This window comes from Gadus morhua, unplaced genomic scaffold, assembly GCF_902167405.1.
Source record: "Gadus morhua unplaced genomic scaffold, gadMor3.0, whole genome shotgun sequence".
Lineage (NCBI taxonomy): Eukaryota > Metazoa > Chordata > Actinopteri > Gadiformes > Gadidae > Gadus > Gadus morhua.
The window spans coordinates 33,101-55,000 of NW_021963963.1; the positions used below are offsets into that span (position 1 = coordinate 33,101).

A 21,900-nucleotide genomic window follows, 5' to 3' on the forward strand; every position below is an offset into this window, starting at 1 on the left:
AGCTATGTTCAACATGTATTATATATTTGTATACTATATTTAAGCAGTAAATGTAAGTAGTACATTTCCCAGCCACCCCAACACTGCCAATATTTAATAGGATTTAGATATATTAGAAGGCTACATCTAGGCAAAATGCATTATATATATATATATATATATATATGTCAAAATAGCGCTTACTGAATATTAGGGTAACATTTTCCTCCATGTTAGCAAATCGAAAAAATGCAGAGGCCCGGCAGACTGGAGGGGGTCCACCACCTGCAGCCCTCACAGAGGCTGAGGAGATGGCCCTCAGCCAACAGAGTATGCGTCCTGTGGCTGAGGGCATCCCTGGGGGGAGCTCCTCTGATCCCCCCCACCCCCCAGGATAGAAGTGCCTTTACAGTATAAGAGGTTGGTTATTCAAAATAATTAAATATGTACACGCAACCCAGCGCGTTGCAAAATACTCTGGCTCAAGTAATAATTGCACTGTCTAATCATCTTCTTCCAGTTACTGATGGCGTCATCGCCCTACTTGAACCAGATGCCCTCACCAACCTCCATGCAATTGTAGCAATTCAAAAAATGCAAAAGGATGCTTTGGAGATCCAAATTTTGGAACATAAGTTAAAGGTGGTTTTTTTTTTTGTGCTTTCAGGAAATGAAATAATCCTCATAATAAGTAGATTTTCTTTATTAGAACACGGGCTGTGGTGGGACAAGTTATTTTGTTGAACAGTTTACTCAAAGGGTTTTACTTCAGTGAACAATGCAGACGATTATGCTGAGCATGTGCATGTAGAGAAGAACAGCATCTGGTTAAAAGCAGTACCAGGGTATTTTCTGCCTTGCATTCTTAAAATGAGTTTCTTGACTTGCAGCAGTTATAGGTCCGTGGTTAGTCTGCTACTCTGATCATGGGAAAGCCACAACGTTGAAGTGACTGTAGTAGGCTACAGAGCGGGTTGGATGCACGGGGCGGATCATTCTGCACATGCGTTAATTGCGATAAAAAATAAAAAATTAAACTTAAAGCATGCCCCCGGTGCGTTTGAGAGTTAACATGGGGGCTGAGAAGGTTGTCTAAATAAATGATAGATTGCGCTGAAAAACGATAGCGCTCGTGAAGAAAATTATCAGGAAAATAAAGTATATCCAACCGGGGTCTTAATAATCGTTCCTCACGGAGATTCCTTCTGAGGATCGCAGCCTCTACGTCCACGGGCTCTCGTAGAAAGGGACATGCCATTTCTAACACTTCCTTCTGTCGGAGAGCTGCCTTCAGCCTTAGACAACAAACTCAGAGTAGGTCTAACCACCTCCCGAGCAGGTTAGACCCACGGCGTATGTTGCCGCAGCAACTAACTCTCGGTTGCGCTGAACCTGCTACCTGAAACGGAAAACCCAGAGTTTCCACTAACTCAGAGCGAACAAACTCGGGATTGCCTCAAAACCAGCTACCTGAAACAGGGCTCTGGAGACAGTGATTCAGGGCTATCCAAACACAACTGACTAGACCTTCCCGATCATCACACGAGATGAGAACATTTTCCAAGAACATGTGTAATGATGGAGTTCCCTGGAGTGTGGACCTTAAACCAGCAGCCTTATCGCCAGACTCGCACAAAAACACAAAAGTTACATCTCGCCCGATCTCTGGCTGATGTTACCCTCCTTTGAGACACTTTCACCGTGGTCCGAAGAATCTCTGTCTTATCTTTCTTCCTCCCCCTCCTGGGACGAGGAAAGGCAAACATTTATTTTGTTGTTCATGGTCTTTGGCTCCCTCGCTCTGAAATACCGTCTGATAGGTCGCCATTCTCGTGGCTCATGTTCTCCTCCATGTTCGACCTGGAGATCTGCCTATGTGTCGGCCAAAAACAAGACTCCCTGGTTTTCATCAAGAATGATACGCTCTTTATCGCCCTTGATGCTGGTTTAATCCTTGGGGTTTCTTGGAAGAGACGAGGCGGCAGGAAATAGGGCGGTAAAACGTTCCTTCTGATCCCCCCCATGGGAGTGTGGATTAAGGTTTTTGTGTTTCAGGCCCAATAATATCATCAACCTCATTTCAACCATCTTTCAATCCCACACTCAGATGTCTTCCCATGTTTTGAGAAGAGGTCCTCACCTATTCCCCTCCGCTGCCAGAGAACAGGTGAGGTGGTAATCTCTTTCGGGGCATCGAGGGGATTAGGGCTCGGCTATCCCAGCTCTGCCCGTATATACGTCTCCTGGAATCAGCTTCACCCCTCTGCTACACTGCTGGGTCATTATCCCGATTGGCCCTTGCGCCCCTCGCTCCCATTCCTCCCTGCGACACCGCTGGAGACGTAGTTTACAAGCCTTACAGACCTCTGTGTGGTTGTTGGCAATGAATACCATGAGGTGCGTTTGGTTGCACACACCTGCCCCTCCCTGGAGGGAGGTGTATAGCGTAGCTGAAAGGGGAGGCTGGGTCATCGCGGGATAGGTCGAGGGGAGGTGGGTGGTTGATGGCGGTAGCTCCGATCGATATCGTCAGCCTCATAGCATATTTGCTTCTTGTATTTAGCATCAAAAATACGACGTAGGCATTTCTTTTTTGTGGGTGTGTGTGTGTGTGTTTCCCACAAGATAATAAAGACACAGTGATGAGTGATGACGGTAACCAGATGTGAAACCATGTCCACAGACGCTACACAGTCCAACATGTGTGTTCGTCCTCTGGGGATTCCAGGAAGCTCATGAAACATACGATACTCACATGTGTTTGGACACATGTTTTACATAGATGAGGGTGTAATGTAGGCCCACCTCTGTTTGTGGGTTTCTGTGTGTCTGTCTGTCTCTGTCTCTCTGTCTTTCTAAGCCTGAAAAAAATATGTACACTGTTTGGTTCAGTGGAAATACTTCAGGTCTCGGTTCTCTCCCCGATAGATAGCTCAGGCGTTCACAAAATAAACCCAAATCACACCTCGTTCTGAACACCTCGTCATAAGTCTTGTTCGCTCGCTTTCATCGTGAACTCTAAAGGAATGTGGCCATCATACCTCTCTCTCTCTCTCTCTCTCTCTCTCTCTCTCTCTCTCTCTCTCTCTCTCTCTCTCTCTCTCTCTCTCTTTCTGCCTCTCTCTCGCTCTTACCTACACTTCAATACAAAACGACTCACAGTGAATCCAGATGCATCGATAATGAGCAGGTAGGCCTCACATAGTGATGAGCAGGCTGTGTGGCCTGGGTCTAATGGTCTAAGGCCATGTCCAAGTCAATGTTTCACTTATCATGCCGACCGTTATTATGTCGGCCTGCATCTATCTCTCTATCTCTTGCTCTCTCTGTCTTTTGCTCTCTCTCTCTCTCTCTCTCTCTCTCTCTCTCTCTCTCTCTCTCTCTCTCTCTCTCTCTCTCTCTCTCTCTCTCTCTCTCTCTCTCTCTCGCGCTCTCTTGCTCTATCGCTCTCTCCCTCTCTCTTTTACTCTCTATCTTTTGGTCTCTCCCTCTCTCACACTGTCTCTCTATCTCATTCTCTCTTTTACTCTCTCTCTCTCTCTCTCTCTCTCTCGTTCTCTCTCTCTCTCTCTCTCTCTCTCTCTCTCTCTCTCTCTCTCTCTCTCTCTCTCTCTCTCTCTCTCTCTCTCTCTCTCTCTCTCTCTCTCTCTCTCTCTCTCTCTTATGCTCTCTCTTTTACTCTCTCTCTGTCTTATTCTCTCTCTCTTGCACTCTCTCTCTCTCTCTCTCTCTCTCTCTCTCTCTCTCTCTCTCTCTCTCTCTCTCTCTCTCTCTCTCTCTCTCTCTCTCTCTCACTCTGTGTCCTCTGCTCCTTATTTATGATATTATATCTGATATGATACATCTGGTCTTGAGTGTTGCATAACTCCCCACTCACACACCTCAACCAACACATCTCCACCTGTAACACCACCTCCACGTTGAACATTTCTCCTTGAACATTTTTATTTATTATTATCAAGAAACACGTAACAGTCATAATCCGTAAGCCTCGCCCATCTTCTAATGGCAAGACAAAACATGGAAGGGTGGAACCCGCTCCCCCCTTGGAGAAGAGCCAGAATGAACCAGTATGAACCAGTATGAACCATCAGAACATCTTCATCCCCCTGGTCATGAGTTTCTGTTTTTCTGGGGGGGGGGGGGGGGGGGTGGCTGTGTTGAAACGTGAAGGAAACATTCGATATTCTGTGAAACAAATACTTGGTCTTTTTCTAGGAGCGTCAAACGGTCAGATATGGCAGTTGGCGCTTCAGAAGGAAAACCAGTCTCCATTAGATGATAAAGCCCTAGGATGCAGTGGTCTCGCTGTGGAGCCCACTGGTGACCTATTGGAGAGGCGGGGGGGGGGGGGGGGGGCATCGGTTTAGACATTAAGAATAACCCCTGAAAGATGTTCAGCCTGGTAGCTACATTAGTATTGCATTGTTGTGTTGTGTTGAAAAGAAAAAAAAGGTAACGTAACCATGGTGAAACATGGTTTAGACGCCCTGCTGAGGTGAGTTGAGGTGTCTGAGAACCTGGCTTACACTTATTCACTGTCTTGGAACCCCTGATCAACAGTGTATGTTCTCCCACTGCTCACTGTAGTCTCTCTCTCTCTCTCTCTCTCTCTCTCTCTCTCTCTCTCTCTCTCTCTCTCTCTCTCTCTCTCTCTCTCTCTCTCTCTCTCTCTCTCTCTCTCTTTCTCTCTCTCTCTCTCTCTCATTTCTTTCCATCTATATTCGGTCAAGGCACGTGTGTTGATTTCCCATGATGCAGCAGGTGTGTGTGTCGGTCTCAGAATGAGTTCATTGGTTGTTTCTCTCTCCTTTTCCACGTTTTCTAGCTTCCTTTGATACAAGGAATGTCTTTCAATAAATAACAACAAATAGGTTCAACCGTCATATATAAAGATATATATATATATAGATATAGACATGTGTAAACTACATGCATTTCATATAACTTAAATAATAATTTATATGTACATAAACCCCGCGAAATACGCAACATAAACACCCGTCCCGCACGCCACCCCCTCGTCAAGTCCCGGTCTATGTGTCCGGGGGTGGGGGGGGGGGGGGGGGGGGGGGGCGTGGGGCCAGTTCTGGGTGTGTGTACACGGGACAGTGGCTCTGCAGTACAAAAGGAAAAAACAGTAACAGTGAAATTCGCAGCAGAGATTGGAAACCTCAGTTCCTTGGACCCATCGTGGACAGTGTTTCAGTACAAATATCCGTTCCTGTCTCTCGCCGAGTCATCGTCCTTTAAGCTCCGCCCATCATCCCCGAGAGGAGGCGGGGTTCGCCGACAGGAAGTGAGCCGTCCCCGGTTACGAGCGGGAAGGTTCAAACCCCGCACAGCGCGGTCCTATAGGGGCGTGTCCCTCCTCCGCACGAGGGCGGACGTCCTAGCAAGCATCCGTGTTTTCCGTGTTCGACCCTCTCGTTCGGTTCGTGCGCGCGCCCCCGCCCATCCCTTACGTCTTCCGGTGTTTCCGCGACAGCGCGCACACGCAGGAGGTGTTGATGCGGATCCACCGCCACTTTACGTCGTTCACATCCTGCGTGAGCGCGCGCACGTACGTCTGCACCGTCTTGCACTGCGAGTTCCAGTGCTTGTCGTCGATGCCCCGGCAGCCGTTCTTAAAGGGCTCGGCCGCCCGGCAGCGCGTCTCGTAAAAGTACTGCTTCACCTCGGCCGAGGCGCTGGTCTTGATCTGGCCCAGCACCGAGACGGGCCGGTTCCGCAGGTCGGTGGCCTGCGACTTGTCCGTCACCCACTCGCTCTCGCTGTCGCACACCGAGTACTCCCCGCGGTAGCTCTTGTGCTCCGCGTACCGCTTCTTGCGCGTCCTGTTGCCCGGCGACGACCCCCCCGCCAGCGCCGCCGCCTCCGCCGCCTCCGCCTCCTCGGCCTCCGGCCCGCTGCCGTCGCTGCCGCCCACAAAGTCGTCCATGAGGTAGAGCGGCGGCGGCTGCAGCGGCGGCCGCTGGCTGAGCAGCACGCGCGGCGAGTTGTAGCGCTTGTGCTGCCGCAGGAGGTCGGAGGTCAGCGCGGTGACGGGCGCCAGGTCGCCACCCGCCGCCGCCGCCGTCGCCCCCTGCTGCTCGCCCCCCGAGGCCGGGGGGTCGGGGCGGCCGGGGGCGGTGAAGCCGGGGGGGGCGATGGCGTTGTCCTCGCGCCTCCCCCCCTGGTTCTCCCTGGTCCGCCCCCGCGTGATGTCCGCCTGCAGCAGCTGGATGATGAGCGAGTTCAGCGGGTCAGGGCTGGTCTGTTGTTGTTGTTGCTGTTGTTGCTGTTGTTGTTGATGATCCTGTTGTTGTCGTTGTCCCTGTTGTTGCCCCTGGCGACCGCCGTCCATGGTGGTCGCCTGGATACCATAGAGGTACGTGAGGACCATCACGTACAGCAGGATGGACATCACTAGATTCACCTGTAAGATCTGCAGCACAGGGGAGAGACAGGCTCGTATTAGCACAGGACACACACACGCACGCGTGCGCACACAACGCACGCACACACACACACACACACACACACACACACACACGAATCACTGCATTGACCTGTAAGATCTGGAGCATAGTGGAGAAACAGCATCGAATTAGCACACACATGACACGCGCGCGCAAGAGCCTGCGCACGCACACGTGTGCACGTACAAAAACACACGTATACACACACACACACGCACACGCACACACGTGGATCAGAGGTCGTCTGAGGCCGTCTCAGACGACAGATCGCTCCCCTTCCAGGTCAGAGGGGCTCGCTCCACCTGTTCCCCATTCTGCCAATCATAAGCAGATCGTTGAGATAGGTGTGTGTGTGTGTGAGTGTCTATGTGTCTGTACGTGTAGCATGTGAAGTCATGACCTACTGCGTGTATAACACGACCCAGAAGATATATGGGCTGTCTCCAGACGCATAGGAATGCACCGCACATATAACAGGATGCCGTGTGTGTGATGACATCACGCACACGCTGATATCAATCGATGTCTCCCTCTCTGGCGTTCTGCTGCTCTGTCTCTCTGGCTGGACGCTTCACACTGTTGACTGGCTGCGTTCCAAATCACATACTATTTCCTTTGAACTTGTAGTCCTTACTGCAGCTACCCTAACAAAGTACGCACTGCTGCACATAATATGCAACCAGGAGATACTGCAGGTGATTTCACATATAAGTACACCTGTAGCAACACCCATCTTCTTTCACGGGCTCAGTCGATGGAGGATTTGTGGATGATTGTAGGGCAGAATAGACGGAAAGTATGCTGGCTTTTGTGTGTTAGAGTGTGTGTGTGTGTGTGTGTGCGTGCGTGCGTGCGTGCGTGCGTGCGTGCGTGCGTGCGTGCGTGCGTGCGTGCGTGCGTGCGTGCGTGCGTGCGTGCGTGCTGTTTCAGCTTCCATTGACCACATCTGACCCTGTCTGTCACCACTTAACGTGGTAATTATTGAACTAGAACCACAGTTAACCGTGAACCACACACACACACCGACACCGACACCGACACACACACACACACACACACACACACACACACACACACACACACACACCTTCCCCGGACCCGGGTGGCTGCCGTCAGCGAGTTAACGCGGGGCCCTGAGAAAAGATTTGTTGGCAGAGAGAAACCAGAGAACGCGTCCACATCCGACTGCCGTGTTGTGTTAGCGTCGTGACTCCCAGCCCTGCCATTGTTCACACGTTTAATTCACTCCCTTATTCATCCGAGGAGGGGGTTTGGGGGGAACGGGGGGGGGGGGAGGTGGGGATGGGGGCTGGAGGTGAACCACTTCACTCCTGGTTCTGTTTGACACATTCAGCAGCGGCCATTTCCTGTTCATTTCCCTTCCACAATATTTTCCCAGGGCCCACCTGGGATTACAAACCCCTGGCACGGAGCCACTGAGGTGTCCCGAAACACTAAAAGGTGGTGTTTCCTCCGGCTAAATTATTAAAACAGATATCGCACACACAGGGTGTTGACCTACAGCTCTTAACGGGATAAAGCCCATACAATGAGGTCAGGTGAACACAGTTGGAGTTCTGCCATTTCTGGACACAGTGACCGAACATTGTTGTTGTTTTTTTGGGGGTTTTACGGGGGGGCACACATTTTAATCTTCACTTGAAGACTCACCCCCCCCCCCCCCCCCCCCTCACTGCTCTCCGTATGGACCTCTTCCACAGTGCTGAGATCCTGTCATAAGTTCAGAGAAAGTCTAGCGACGAAGCTGGTTTGAGTTTAAGCTAAATCTGCCCAGATGAGTGACAGACTGGTAGCAGGCTTGAGTGTTTACAGATGTATAGGATATGTATATATGTGTATATATGATTGTTTGGAGTATGCGTTGAGGCGTGTTTGTGATTTATATCATCATATATTAGTGAGGTCTTAATATCAAAGGCTGACCTCTCTCAGAGACTAAAGAGTTTCCTAGGGCCATGTCTGCGGGTTGGTGGAAGAAATAATACAACCAAATGACAACAAACGATGTTAGCTTTCAGAAGATATCATGTTTTCCATTTGATTGGTCAAATGTGTGACGTGTGTGTGTGTGTGTGTGTGTGTGTGTGTGTGTGTGTGTGTGTGTGTGTGTGTGTGTGTGTGTGTGTGTGTGTGTGTGTGTGTGTGTGTGTGTGTGGGGGTGGGTGCGTGCGTGCGTGCGTGCGTGCGTGCGTGCGTGCGTGCGTGCGTGCGTGCGTGCGTGTGTGTGTGTGTGTGGGTGTGTGTGTGTGTGTGTGCCTGCCTGCATGCGTGTGTTTATGTATCTAAGGACAGGACTTAAGGGGACCTGGCTGATTGCTGGGTGGTTGCCATTAGCAGTAAGCTGATTGGATGATTGACCACTCAATTGGATTCGATTGGATAAGAATAATGGTCAGCATAATGTCTCCTTAGAAAAGACAGCTGGTAAAACACGCCATACACACACACACAGACACACACGAACATGCACACACACACACACACACACACACACACACACACACACACACACACACACACACACACACACACACACACACACACACACACAAACAGACACACACACATACACCCACATAAATAAACAGATATATTGCTTCAAATGAGAAAATCTCCTGATTGGGTCTTGGGTCTGTTTCTACAGTCTGGAAACAACATAAAACCACACTATACACACAAACACACACAAACACACACACACACACAACCACACACACACACACACACACACACACACACACACACACACTTGGCCCCCTTAATTCACGTCTTCTTGCCTGACTGAAAACTCAGCATCACCCAAACAATGAAAAAATGAAAAATGAAAAAAAAACACATTTAATGGTTTCAGTTTCCATAAAAGGTAGAGCTATTTTAACAACATTAGGCCGAGGCAAAGCAATGCATTCTCAACAACTACAACCTGCTGAGTGCGCTTGCCGTGTGCACACTCTGACTGAACAGAGAGTAGGCTATTGGATCCTGGAGTTGGTGTTTGTGTGCGTTCGTGATTGTGTGTACATGTGTGTGTGATATAATACATAAGAGAGAGAGAGAGAGAGAGAGAGAGAGAGAGAGAGAGAGAGAGAGAGAGAGAGAGAGAGAGAGAGAGAGAAAGAGAGAGAGAGAGAGAGAGAAAGAGAGAAAAACAGAGACAGAGAGATTGACAGAGACAGAGACAGAGAGACAGAAATAGAGAGAGAGCGAGATAGGGCGAGAGTCAGCGAGAGAGGGATTGAGAGATAGAACGAAAGAGAGAGTGAGAGATAGAGAGGCAGAGAGAGACTTAGAGAGTGAGAGATAGAGAGGCAGAGAGAGACTGAGAGAGTGAGAGATAGAGAGGCTGACAGATGTTAATTATCAGTTGAAACCTATTAATATGTGCCACACAGTAACGGGATACGGTGGGCTGTTTGAAAAACACAGAGGTAGAGGCTCACGACGCACAACCATGAGAGTGAGAAACGGCACACCCAATTATCCGTCTGTGTTTCGCTCCCTCTTTATCTGTCACTCTATCTCTATGTTCCATCCATCTCTTTACTCCTCTCTCTCTGGTTTGACGTACATTTCTATCTGCCATCTGCTTGTTATGTCTTTCTCTCTGAAGTCAAGACTGATTGACGCAACAAGTAGAAATCTCCAGACAGAGAGACGGGTTTAGATTCTAAACCCGTCTCTCTTTCTATATATTCCTACTTGTTATGTCCATCTCTCTATACCTTTCCTCTGTCTGTCTTTACGTCTGTCTACATCCATCTGTCTACTGGTTACGTCCATCCCTCTATTCCTTCGTCTCTGCCTCTTTGTCCGTCTACCGGTCTGTATACCCGCCAGCCAGCGTGGCCTGTCTCACCCCCGTCACAGCTGTCGCACTTCTTGGATAACCGGGGGCAGACAGAAAGAATCTATTAACATCTATCAGCAGGCCGGTCTGTTTACTCCCCTGATAGATTCATTAGGGTTGTGTTTCAGAGCACAAAGTGACGAGGTTCAGCCGTGTTTGCGGTCTCTCTGAAGTGACGAAACGCATGGGACGTGTTTAAAAAGCGTTGGTGGCCCTCCCAGCTGCCAGAGACTCACTGGCCCCCCGGCGCCGTTGAAATTAGATTTCACAGCCACGAGATATTGATTCCAGCGTTGTGTTTTGCACACATATTCAGTGGCAGTTGCATCTCCTTCCTGTGTTAAGGCATGGTCACTGATGGCGGTGATGACAAGGCTAGGCTACGCTGTCGCTGACCTGATGAAAGGCTACGCTGTGGCTAACCAGATGCTAGACTATCCAGATGCTAGCTGTTCTCTCTCTCTCTCTCTCTCTCTCTCTCTCTCTCTCTCTCTCTCTCTCTCTCTCTCTCTCTCTCTCTCTCTCTCTCTCTCTCTCTCTCTCTCTCTCTCCTTCTCTCTCTCTCTCTCTCTCTCTCTCTCTCTAACCAGATGCTAAGCTACGCTGTCGCTAACCAGATGCTAGGCTATGCTGTCTCTAACCAGATGCTAGGCTACGCTGTGCTAACCAGATGCTAGGCTACGCTGTTGCTAACCAGATGCTAGGCTACGCTGTCGCTAACCAGATGCTAGACTACGCTTTAGCTAACCAGACGCTAGGCTACGACGCCGCAGGCGTGTTGGTTTATCAGTGTGTGTTCGCCAGTTTTGTGTGCAAAGTCTGCTGACTCACGATAACAAATAGTAGACGCGCTAATAGTAGACGCGTGGTTGGCGCCTGCTGTTGTTTTGTCGTGTTTGCCTGCTGGTTGTTATGTCGGCATACATGGCAACGTCGCTGGTCTTTCGGCGGTTTGAACACCTGCCGTCATACCTGTTTTTATTAATCTCTCTCTCTCTCTCTCTCTCTCTCTCTCTCTCTGACTCTCTGTCTTTCTGCCTCTCTCTTATTCTCTCTCTCAATTAAACTGAATTCAATAAAGCTTTATCGGCATGACATTTAAATTGCCAAAGCCTGGAAATAAGTATGTACATTCATTTGTAGATAATGTGAAAAGTACATGTTTACAGATTGATGACATTCAAAACATAGACTACTCTCTCTCTCTCTCTCTCTCTCTCTCTCTCTCTCTCTCTCTCTCTCTCTCTCTCTCTCTCTCTCTCTCTCTCTCTCTCTCTCTCTCTCTCTCCATATATCTATCCATCATTCTACCGACACCATTGTAAGTACTATCTGTTACTCTACGTTTAACATGACCACAGTTTGACTCGGCCATGGGTTATGAAAAATGCTCTTAAATTAATCCAAACAAAGCTTCTGCTATAGAACCCAACAGCAAATACAAGGCTCATATCTTGGTTAAAACATCAGCCCTTCCCTTAAAGACCTATTTCTTCCAGCGGCCTAAAGTGGACGTAGTTTCATCAGAGGGTTCATGTACCCTAGACCCAGATGAGATCCGACTAGTTATTGTCAGATTGTCAAAACACTGTTTCTGCTTTTCAGGGACATTCTGCCCCCCTGGCTACCCAGTATGGGAGGGCTGGTGTGTGTGTGTTTGGTTGTGTGTGTGTGTGTCTGTGTGTCTGTGTATGTGTGCGTGTGTGTGTGTGTGTGTGTGTGTCGCTGTCAGTGTGTGTGTGTGTGTGTGTGTGTGTGTGTGTGTGTGTGTGTGTGTGTGTGTGTGTGTGTGTGTCTGTGTCTGTGTCTGTGTCTGTGTCTGTGTCTGTGTCTATGTGTCTGTTTCTGTGTCTCTGTGTGTGTGCGAATGTATGTGTGTGTGTGTGTCTGTCTGTGTGTGTATGTGTGTGTTGGGAGGGGATGCATACTGTTACCTAATGAGGAAAGGGGGGCAGGTTTCGGCATGGTACTGATCAGGAGTGAGACCCCCTTGGGCAACAGTAAAGAGATTCCAAGCATTCATCTGTGGATCCTTACAGTTCAATGTCAAGTTGTTTTTGAAGCAGATATCTTGAATGCCACACACACACTCACACACACACCACACACTCACACACACACACACACACACACACACACACACATGCACACACACACACACACACACACACAGACATAGACATACACACACACAGTTACACTCATACATACACACACACATGCACACAGGTACACACATACACACACACACACACACACACACACAGACTTAGACATACACACACACACACACACACACACACACACACACACACACACACGGACATTGACACACAGACATAGACACAGACACAGACACACACACACACACACAAACAGCAAGTTGTTTCTTTGAGGCAGAAATCTTCAATGCCACAAGCACACACACACTCTCACACACACACACACATAGACACACAAAGAGACACACATGTACACATACACACAAACGCACACAAAGCAAGTTTTTTCTGAAGCAGAAATCTTGAATAGCATGAACACACACACAAACACAGACACACACGCACACAAACACAAAAACACACACAAACAGACGCATCCACAAAGCACATGAACACAACTTCAACTTTCATTTTTTTTGAGACTTCATTAAGTATGATTGTCGTCTGGTTTTCAAAGTCCCTCCACAGCGACCACAAAGAGCTCCCCTCGTTCGGCGACATGTGGTCTGAAACCGACTGCAGATGGTGTGCGTGTTCTCCACGGCATGGCTTCCTAGCGGAGGGCTTTGATCGCTAAGTGATAGTTATCCGTTTGTCATGTAATATTTCAGAGGGGGTGTTGGTGGGTCTTTTGTGGCCCTTTTAGAAAAAAAAAAACAAGTCCCTGGTGAAATAAATGAGTTCATATTTCACTTTTCAATCGCTGACCACTAATTTCAGCTGCGGAGGTTTGTCCGTGCTGCCAGGGATCCGGATCAGGGCGGTTGGGTTAAAACCAGCCGTAAGTACAAAGTATTTGGCACACTGTGGCCGGAGCTTGACCTTAAGAACTGAAATGTCCTCACCAAGAGTTTGTTTTGCCAACAATCTGCCTCCGAATCACTCCGGGGGGAAATGGATGTTTGGCGGAAGAGCGAATATATTAGCTAGAGCGATAGCTTAATATAGCCCACGTGACAGACGAGAGCTCCTACTAAATCAGCGTTCTGCTCTTCGGATTGCCTGCTTGGTCGCTAACCTTTTAAATGCACGGTTAAATACCTTCTTTGGAAGTATTTGAGTTGTTTTAGTGGCCTGGGAATGTTCCTCAGCACAGGTTGTGACACAAGGAAGTTGTCATTTATCAGTTTTTCTGTTGCACAGCAACATGTGATTTTCTTTGACACACAAGCCAGAAATATGCCTCATTCTACGTGGATTCTCTTACAATGTGTACTATTTGTCTTTTGGAAGCAGTGACACCTCAAGTTCCTCCCTTTTATTACCGTGTATTTTCTGTGGTTAATGAAATCCTCAAACTGACATTGAAAGTGTGAAATAACACGAAAAACAATCCCTCCCAAAAGTGACAGCCAGCAGAGTGGCTGTTGATATTGCTTCCGTGCCGTGTTTATAGAAACCCAGGCTTCCTTATGAAACTGAGGTCTTAGTTTCAACCTGAATGACATGTTGTCATTACACGTTTAGCACTTAAAACCTGGCGTCAGCACTGCAGTACACCTTTAACGCTAAAACCTGCTGTTAGCACTGCAGTCCACCTTTAACGCTAAAACCTGCTGGTAGCACTCCAGTCCACCGTCCGCCTCGGCCAAAGCATCACGGCCGAGGCGAAAACATGGGTATTTTTTCTTTAGTTCGTCCGTGAACTTACATTTACGTTTAGGCATGGCTGCAGATGTAATGTGCTGTTGTAAACAGAGTGGAAGCGGCAAGGTGCTCAATGTTGCCAGATTGGAAATGGCAAAGTAACGTACCAAAGGCTCAAAATGGTCATATTTGGAGGATAATTATCGTGGCTCTGGCAACCCTGAGATCGGTCGCCCAATGACAGACTCTCTCTACAGTCAGCTCGCGCAAGAAGGTGGAACGTAAGGGAGATACCATTTCCAGAACTTGGAAGGCCGTAATAACCATAGACATATACAATGGTAATAACTAGTAGGTTATGTGAAAGACCCAGAAACACAAATATGCGACGAGGCAAAAACAAATATGCGACGAGATAATGTCCGAAAACCGGACATTATCATCAATTAATAAAAAAAACCCGGACGCCCCGAACGGGACGTAAAAAGTGGACATGTCCGGGGAAAAGAGGACGTTTGGTCAGCCTACGCTAAAACCTGTCGTTAGCACAGCAGTCCACCTTAAATTCTACAAACCTGCTGTTAACACTGCAGTCCACCTTAAATACCAAAATTGCTGTTAGCACTGCACTCCAAAATGAACGCTAAAACCTGTCGTTAGCAATGCAGTCCAACTTTAAAGCTAAAACCTGCCATTAACACTGCAGTCCACCTTTAATGTTAAACAATCAGCGCAATTCAACCACCTTTACCACTCTAAACTACTGATCCTGCCAAAAATGACCCTTTAAAACTTCCAACCACCTTCAGCACTATAAACAGCCTTTTCCATCATAAACCACCTTTACTACTATAAACAGCATTTCTCTCATTATAAAGTGCCTTTTCAATTATAAACCTCTCAACCATTTTAAACCACATTTACCATTATAATCCATATCTCAATGTAATATTACTTAACTATCATAATTCACCTTTATATGATAAAACAGGTTCAATATTATAAACCACTTTACCACTGTTAACCACCTTGACCACACTAAAATACCTTGAAAGAGCATGTAACATATACAACATAACCACTACAAACAACTTTTAACACTATAAAGACCATTTACCACATAAAGAAACTTCACCACTGTAAACCACCTTTAAAACAATAAAGAACATGTACCACTATAAACAAACTTAACAGCCTTTAACAGTATAAATAACATTTACCACTACACACAAACAACATTTAAAACTATAAAGAACATGTACCCTTCAACACCCTTCAAAAGATGTACCATTATAAACAACTTAAAAGCCTTTAACACAATAAAGAATATGTACCACTATAAAAAAAAACATAACAGCTTTTAACACTTTAAAGATGTACCCTTTTAACCTTATCACTATAAACACCTGTATAAAAAAAAAGCAATAAGTTAATTACCTTTTAAACTGACTTAATCACTATAAACAACTTTAACCCTATAAAGCGCATTTTCCACAATAACTCTAACCACGATATCCAAACTTTATGCTGCTAACGGCGGCGGCCATGTTGTGTCTGGCTATATAGCCGCCGCCCAGCCAGAGAGCCGAAGCCTCTACCACCTCTTTAACATAACGGCTGATGTAAGCACGTTGAAATGGCGTCGCAGAAAACAAAAGGCTGTGTCATTATCCTCCTCGTCAGTCTCTCCAACAGGACGTGGGTGTCCTGATCCAAATGTCAAAATCATTACGCTAATCTTCAGAGTACAGGTAATAAGGAGGCTGTGTGTGTGTGTGTGTGTGTGTGTGTGTGTGTGTGTGTGTGTGTGTGTGTGTGTGTGTGTGTGTGTGTGTGTGTGTGTGTGTGTGTGTGTGTGTGTGTGTGTGTGTGTGTGTGTGTGTGTGTGTGTGTGCGCGTGTGTGTTTGTTAATTGTAATAAAGAAAAATGTTCAAGAATAAAATCAATGTTGAGCATTACGTTAACAGGTGTAAATACCTGATTGAGGAGTAATCCAACACTGAAGCCATGATATAGAATATCATACATAATATCATATCTCAGGAGCAGAAGCCAATGTGTGTGCGTATGCGTGCGTGTGTGTGTGTGTGTTGGATAATATTCCTATGTAAGCCTTATGTGTGTGTTGTCACAGGGCAAGGCCAACCGAGATCACATGATAATATTTACTGAATAGATTTATCAGATCAGGCAAATAGAATAATTACATTAACAAACATTGCCTCGGCACTTCGCCATGCATTCAAATATTGAGTCCCAGCAGCAGCAAAAACAGCTCCATCTGTATTTTGTACTATGGTTTCAATGTAATACTATGGTTCATGTTGTTTCTATTTTCATTGTACTTGCGTCATGTTGCTTATAACGCGACCACACTTGCACTTTCATTCATGAGCTCAATCAAAGTAGACATCTGACATTGATATAATGAATGACTTGCTTCCTCGCACAAACACACACCTCTTTCAAAATCTCAATTAAATTAAATCTTTATTGGCGTGAAAGATACAACATTTTCAGACTGCCAAAGCATAACAAAAATATCCATGACACACCTCCCTTTCCTCCTCATGCTCCCTCTTTCTCCCTCTCCCTCTCTGTCCCGCTCCCTCTCTCTCTGTCCCTCTCCCTCTCTCTCTGTCCCTCACTCTGTCACTCACCCTCCCTCTTTGTCCCTCACCCTCTCACACTTTCACTCCAAGTTTCCGTAGCCGCAGACCAACTGTAAGCAATCAGCATCACAAGACTGGCGTTATATAAAACACCAAAATACCATTCATTATCCAGTCTCTCTCTCTCTCTCCCTCCCTCTCCCCTCCCCTCCCTCTTTTAGGAGGTGATTGTGTATACAGATAGGATAAAGACTTGTTGTGTTGTTGATACTGGACGTCAAGCCGGTTTATCCATCGAGGCCTCCGGGATATCTTCGGTGTTTCATGAGGGAGCCTTCCCAGGCCTCCACAGAGAGCCTCAGTGTTCCGGCGAGACATTGGTGCGTTTGTGTGAGAGGTGCTACCCCCCTTGTCACTTTTACTTCTGGATTTATTTTTTCCCTTCTTTACCTCGTAATCTTTTTTCAGAATCTTTCGTTCTGACAATATTGATTTATCGGTTTGTTTTTTGGTTTCCTCTTATCTTTACCGTCGTCATTCCACCGAAGCTCTCGTCTCTCCCTGTCCGGTCGCCCCCTCTTCCTCTCCTCTCCTCTTCCTCCTCACTATCCCCTCCCCCTCCCCCTCCCCCTCCCCCTCCCCCTCCTCTCCTCTCACTATATTGTCCTCCTCTCTCCCTCCCTCCCTCCTCTATTTCTCACTCCATCCCTATTTTCTCCCTCGGTCCTTCCCTCCCTCCCTCTCTCCCTCTATTTCTCCCTCCCTCCCTCCCTCCCTCCCTCTCTCTCTCTCCATTTCTAACCTTTTCAAACTCCCTGACACTAAACTATCCAGCCCGACTCTGATGCGGCCTTGTCTAACTCAATGTTTCACTTATCACACTGCTATTAGGTCTGCTTACTCTCTCTCTCTCTCTCTCTCTCTCTCTCTCTCTCTCTCTCTCTCTCTCTCTCTCTCTCTCTCTCTCTCTCACTCTCACTCTCACTCTCACTCTCTCACTCTTGTATTCAGTTCAAAATCGGTCGTTCGTTGCCTCTCTGTCTGTCTGAGTGTCTTGCAAACCTCAAGAGTAAAGGATTCCCTCGATGCCAGGCTGGCCCACGGTGGTGTTAATCTGATATAAGCTTGTGTTAACAAACACCAAAAGCCACACACACACATCAAACACAGACATACACGCACAGGTGCGCTCACACACACACACACAACAAACACACACACACTCAGTCGCACACAGACACACACCAGTCACACACACACAGTCGAGCACAGACAGAGAAACACACACACACAGGGGCGTGCGCATAGACACAGACACACACACACACACACACACACACACATACACACACACACACACACACACACACACACACACCGACAGGTGCGTGCACGCATGCCTCCAGCATACACACCCACATGTGTACACAAACATGAACAAACATGACAACTAGAACATAGCAATTATCATTAAAATCCAAACATTCCAACTGAATCAAGCGAAACTTACTTGTGTTTCATTCAACAACTGAGGTGGAGCAGACAAAAGCAACCTATCATCTATCCATGGAATCAAACGTAACACGTTGATCTTCAGAGCCCGAGGTTAGTGTCTTCCCAGGACACGCATTTGATGGAAGGTCTAGTCTTGCTTTGTTTTGGCCTGCCTGAGGTGGCACCTGGTTGGACGAGAGGCTCAGTCTATGTTATGACTAAATCATCTGATCAATTATGGACTCGATAGATTAGAAGGAATATCAAATGTATTTGATATATTTTTACGATTACGGCAAAGCAGACATTTGTGTATCAGGTTATTTAACAAGGATTAAGGATAGATGAAACACTTTGTAATATTTAAATGATATAACGATGACGAATTAGGGATAACTACATAATGCACTTACTAAGCAAAACTAGGCTAATGGCTGCAGGCAACTCTTGTTGAGGAAGGTCGATTTAAAAATCAAAACATAACAAAAAAAATGTTCAATAAACTAAAATCTGCTGATTAATATCATCCAAATGTCGATCAATCAACCAATAAACCGTCATCCATCAATCAACCAAATACATGAATGAACATATAATGAATGAATAAACTAAACTATAAAATATTCATGGTTCAATTCATCAATCCATCTATTCATCTTCCATCGATCCACCTATTCATCAATTCATCAATTCATCAATCGCTCTATTAATCTATCCATTGACCAATCAATCCACCAATCCCTCCATTCATCCGTTCATCAATTCAAATATTAACCGCTCCATCTATCCATGTATTCATCTATTTACCAATTCAACAATTTATCTTACCATCAATACATTGATTCGTATATACATCGACCTATCGATTAACCTTCCCATCTGTGTCCCTCCTGACCTACCTATAGCCGTTATCAGAGAAGGACTGCAGTGAAAGGCTTCCAGAGTCCACTGTCTGGTGCCGCTCTGCAAGCATCACTCAGGGAGGATGAGGGTGTTGATCATTATAGAGCCACAGGTGGTGAGGTTGGAGGACCACAATGTACCGGAGATGGAGCGGAAGTGGGCGGGGCCTGCTAGCTAGTGACTCACCTGCCGCTCCCTGTGAGTGGCCGAGGGAGACTGATAGGAAGTGAGTCACGATGGCCAGACAGAAAGAAAACGCGATTGGGAATGAATGGTGGTGTTGTATGAGCGTGACGCGAACACACACATTCACAGAAACGAGAGAGAGAGAGAGAGAGAGAGAGAGAGAGAGAGAGAGAGAGAGAGAGAGAGAGAGAGAGAGAGAGAGAGAGAGAGAGAGAGAGAGAGAGAGAGAGAGAGAGAGAGAGAGAGAGAGAGAGAGAGAGGGAGGGAGTGCTGGCGAGAGAGAGAGAGAAATGTATTTCCTCATCCTGTTCTAGTTAAAGATGGCATTCATCTCATACTCCTGCAAGTAGTTGGAGGAGTAAAAAAAAAAAAAAGAATTTAACGGCAGGGGGCGGTTTTAAAAGGCCAACACAAAGGATGATGAACAGTGACGTTAGTAGAGGTCAATATAGAGACTCTATCAGACTCCCATCAAGTAACTTACTGGTTGCAGAGGCAAGTCAGCCCTGACTAGTCATGGAGCAACAACAGAGGTTTGCTCTTAGAGAGAGAGAGAGAGAGAGAGAGAGAGAGAGAGAGAGAGAGAGAGAGAGAGAGAGAGAGAGAGAGAGAGAGAGAGAGAGAGAGAGAGAGAGAGAGAGAGAGAGAGGGAGGGATGGATATAACTTTATTAATTCCTGTGTGTGACAGCACAGCAGCAGTGGAAGACACAGGATATAACACAATGCAATAAAAAATCCAAAGTAGTGCTAAGGAAAACAAAAATAGATGCTAAAGCAGATGCTAAAATAAGGACAATCCGCGCAAACAGGGCCAACAGGACCAACACTATGAACAGTTCAATTATAAAGTGGAGATGAGGATGAGCAAATAGGAGGGGGAGGGGAGAGGGAACCAACGAAGCACACTTGCACACTTGTCTTCCTGGAAGGTGTTCACATGTAGAGGTGCAAACAATCTAACGTTTAAGGCTAAACTTCGAAATTCGTCCAAAAGTAGTGCAATTTTTTACCAAATGTATGTGGAGTTATTAATAATAAAAAATGGATGCTTGGATACAAAATGGCCATCCACTGGCAGACTTTAAGTGACTAAGGCCGTGATGTTCATGCATGATACGTACATATCGTCAGCCTGTCGTAACCCCGGGAACGAGGAGGGCTGGCCGGTTTAGCAATGAGCAATGTTGCTAACTCACGTCCGTCAGCGCACGTTAATATTTAGAAAGTCGTCATTGCGTCATTGGGATCACTTTCCCATTGTATGGTGACTGAGAAAAATTGTTACGTTTCTAATCCCCGCACAAAGATGTAACACAACACAGGTCATCATGCGTCCTATGTAGAGAATGAAGGGCGGCCGGTTGTAGAAGCAGTAAGAGTTAAATTCCTCATCCTGTGAAGCCTCCTTGTGTAACGACGGCTTCAGAGGAAATGTGCAGACTTTGTTTTAAATGCCAGTTGAGCCTCTAATAAAAACGTTCCCTGCTTTTAAAGCAGGTCCACCCCCCCCCCCCCATCTCATTCTGCTTTCCCATCAGTGCCTCCAACAACAATCATCATTGACAGGAAAGCAGTTAATGAAATCCGCTCCATCATGTTTGCCTGTGCCTGAAGACGATATGAAACGCAGGACGTACGTTTTGGCATTACCGCTACGCAAACATTGGTTCACCTGCCCATTTACTCTCGGTACAATGGATTTGTTTTAATGCAGATCACAGCAGGCCGGCCCCTAGCCTTAGGTCGTGATGAGTCTAAAAGTCAACAATTAGGTGAGTCAGCCCCTGCCTCATGGAAAATTTCAAACAGTCTTTAGCCTTTACTTGTGGATCTCCCCGCTGCCACCGCTTACAGTCAAGCTAACTACCACCACGCGTCAATTTAAATTGCAGAAAAACCCTGATTTCACAAAATGATACAAGCTTGCCAGTTCAACTTATCGTGGAGTCTCTGAGAATATTTCCGTAATTCTTGGTATGAAATCTGTAACCGAATTGATTCTTTGGCTGGTTTGGGGGTCCACCATATTGGTTCCTGATTTCCATTAAAATAACACCTCTAATTGCTGTATCTAGCGAAAAACTATTGTAACGTTAACTCAGATTAATGCTTAGCAATAGCGTGTGCATTTGATTTACAGGTACGACTTTATATTGTTTCTGTAAACCGCTGTACATTCAGAGCTCGCCCGGGACCACTGGCTCAATAAATCAACAAGGCTACTTTAGCACCTGATTCTTTCTCTGCTCGAGTTTTGTTGACACGGACGCATTAGCAAACCCGGGAGTATCGGGAATGTAAACCTTGGAGAATGACCGAACGGATAGGAATTTGGCAATCATTCAGTAGGAATTAGGCAGTTGGGATTCAGAAGTTCACCATACCGTAGTGAAACCAACAATGACAACCAACAAGGGCAAACAAAAATGACACAAACAGTTTCAGCGACGATACGATAATTCAAAACCCGCAAACTCGTATCACTCTGTGAAATAGAAGTTTCAGACAATAAAAATTTGCGTGCGATACAGACAAAAAAACGTTATACATGATAATTGACTTCAAATCCTATTCAGTGCCACCAC

The 21,900-nt window shown here is 46.6% G+C and overlaps 1 protein-coding gene across 3 annotated transcripts in view; it reads right to left on the reverse strand.

The window, feature by feature from the left end:
- Positions 1–3,906: 3,906 nt before the first annotated feature.
- The window catches only part of ntf3 (neurotrophin 3), a 31,334-nt gene continuing 13,340 nt past the window's right edge, over positions 3,907–21,900 (reverse strand). For all 3 annotated transcript variants that reach the window (XM_030349939.1, XM_030349938.1, XM_030349940.1), the window contains exon 2: positions 3,907–6,406. In XM_030349939.1, coding sequence (XP_030205799.1) covers positions 5,441–6,406 — 966 coding nt within the window. In that variant the 3' untranslated portion in view covers positions 3,907–5,440. The remainder of the gene's footprint in view (positions 6,407–21,900) is intronic.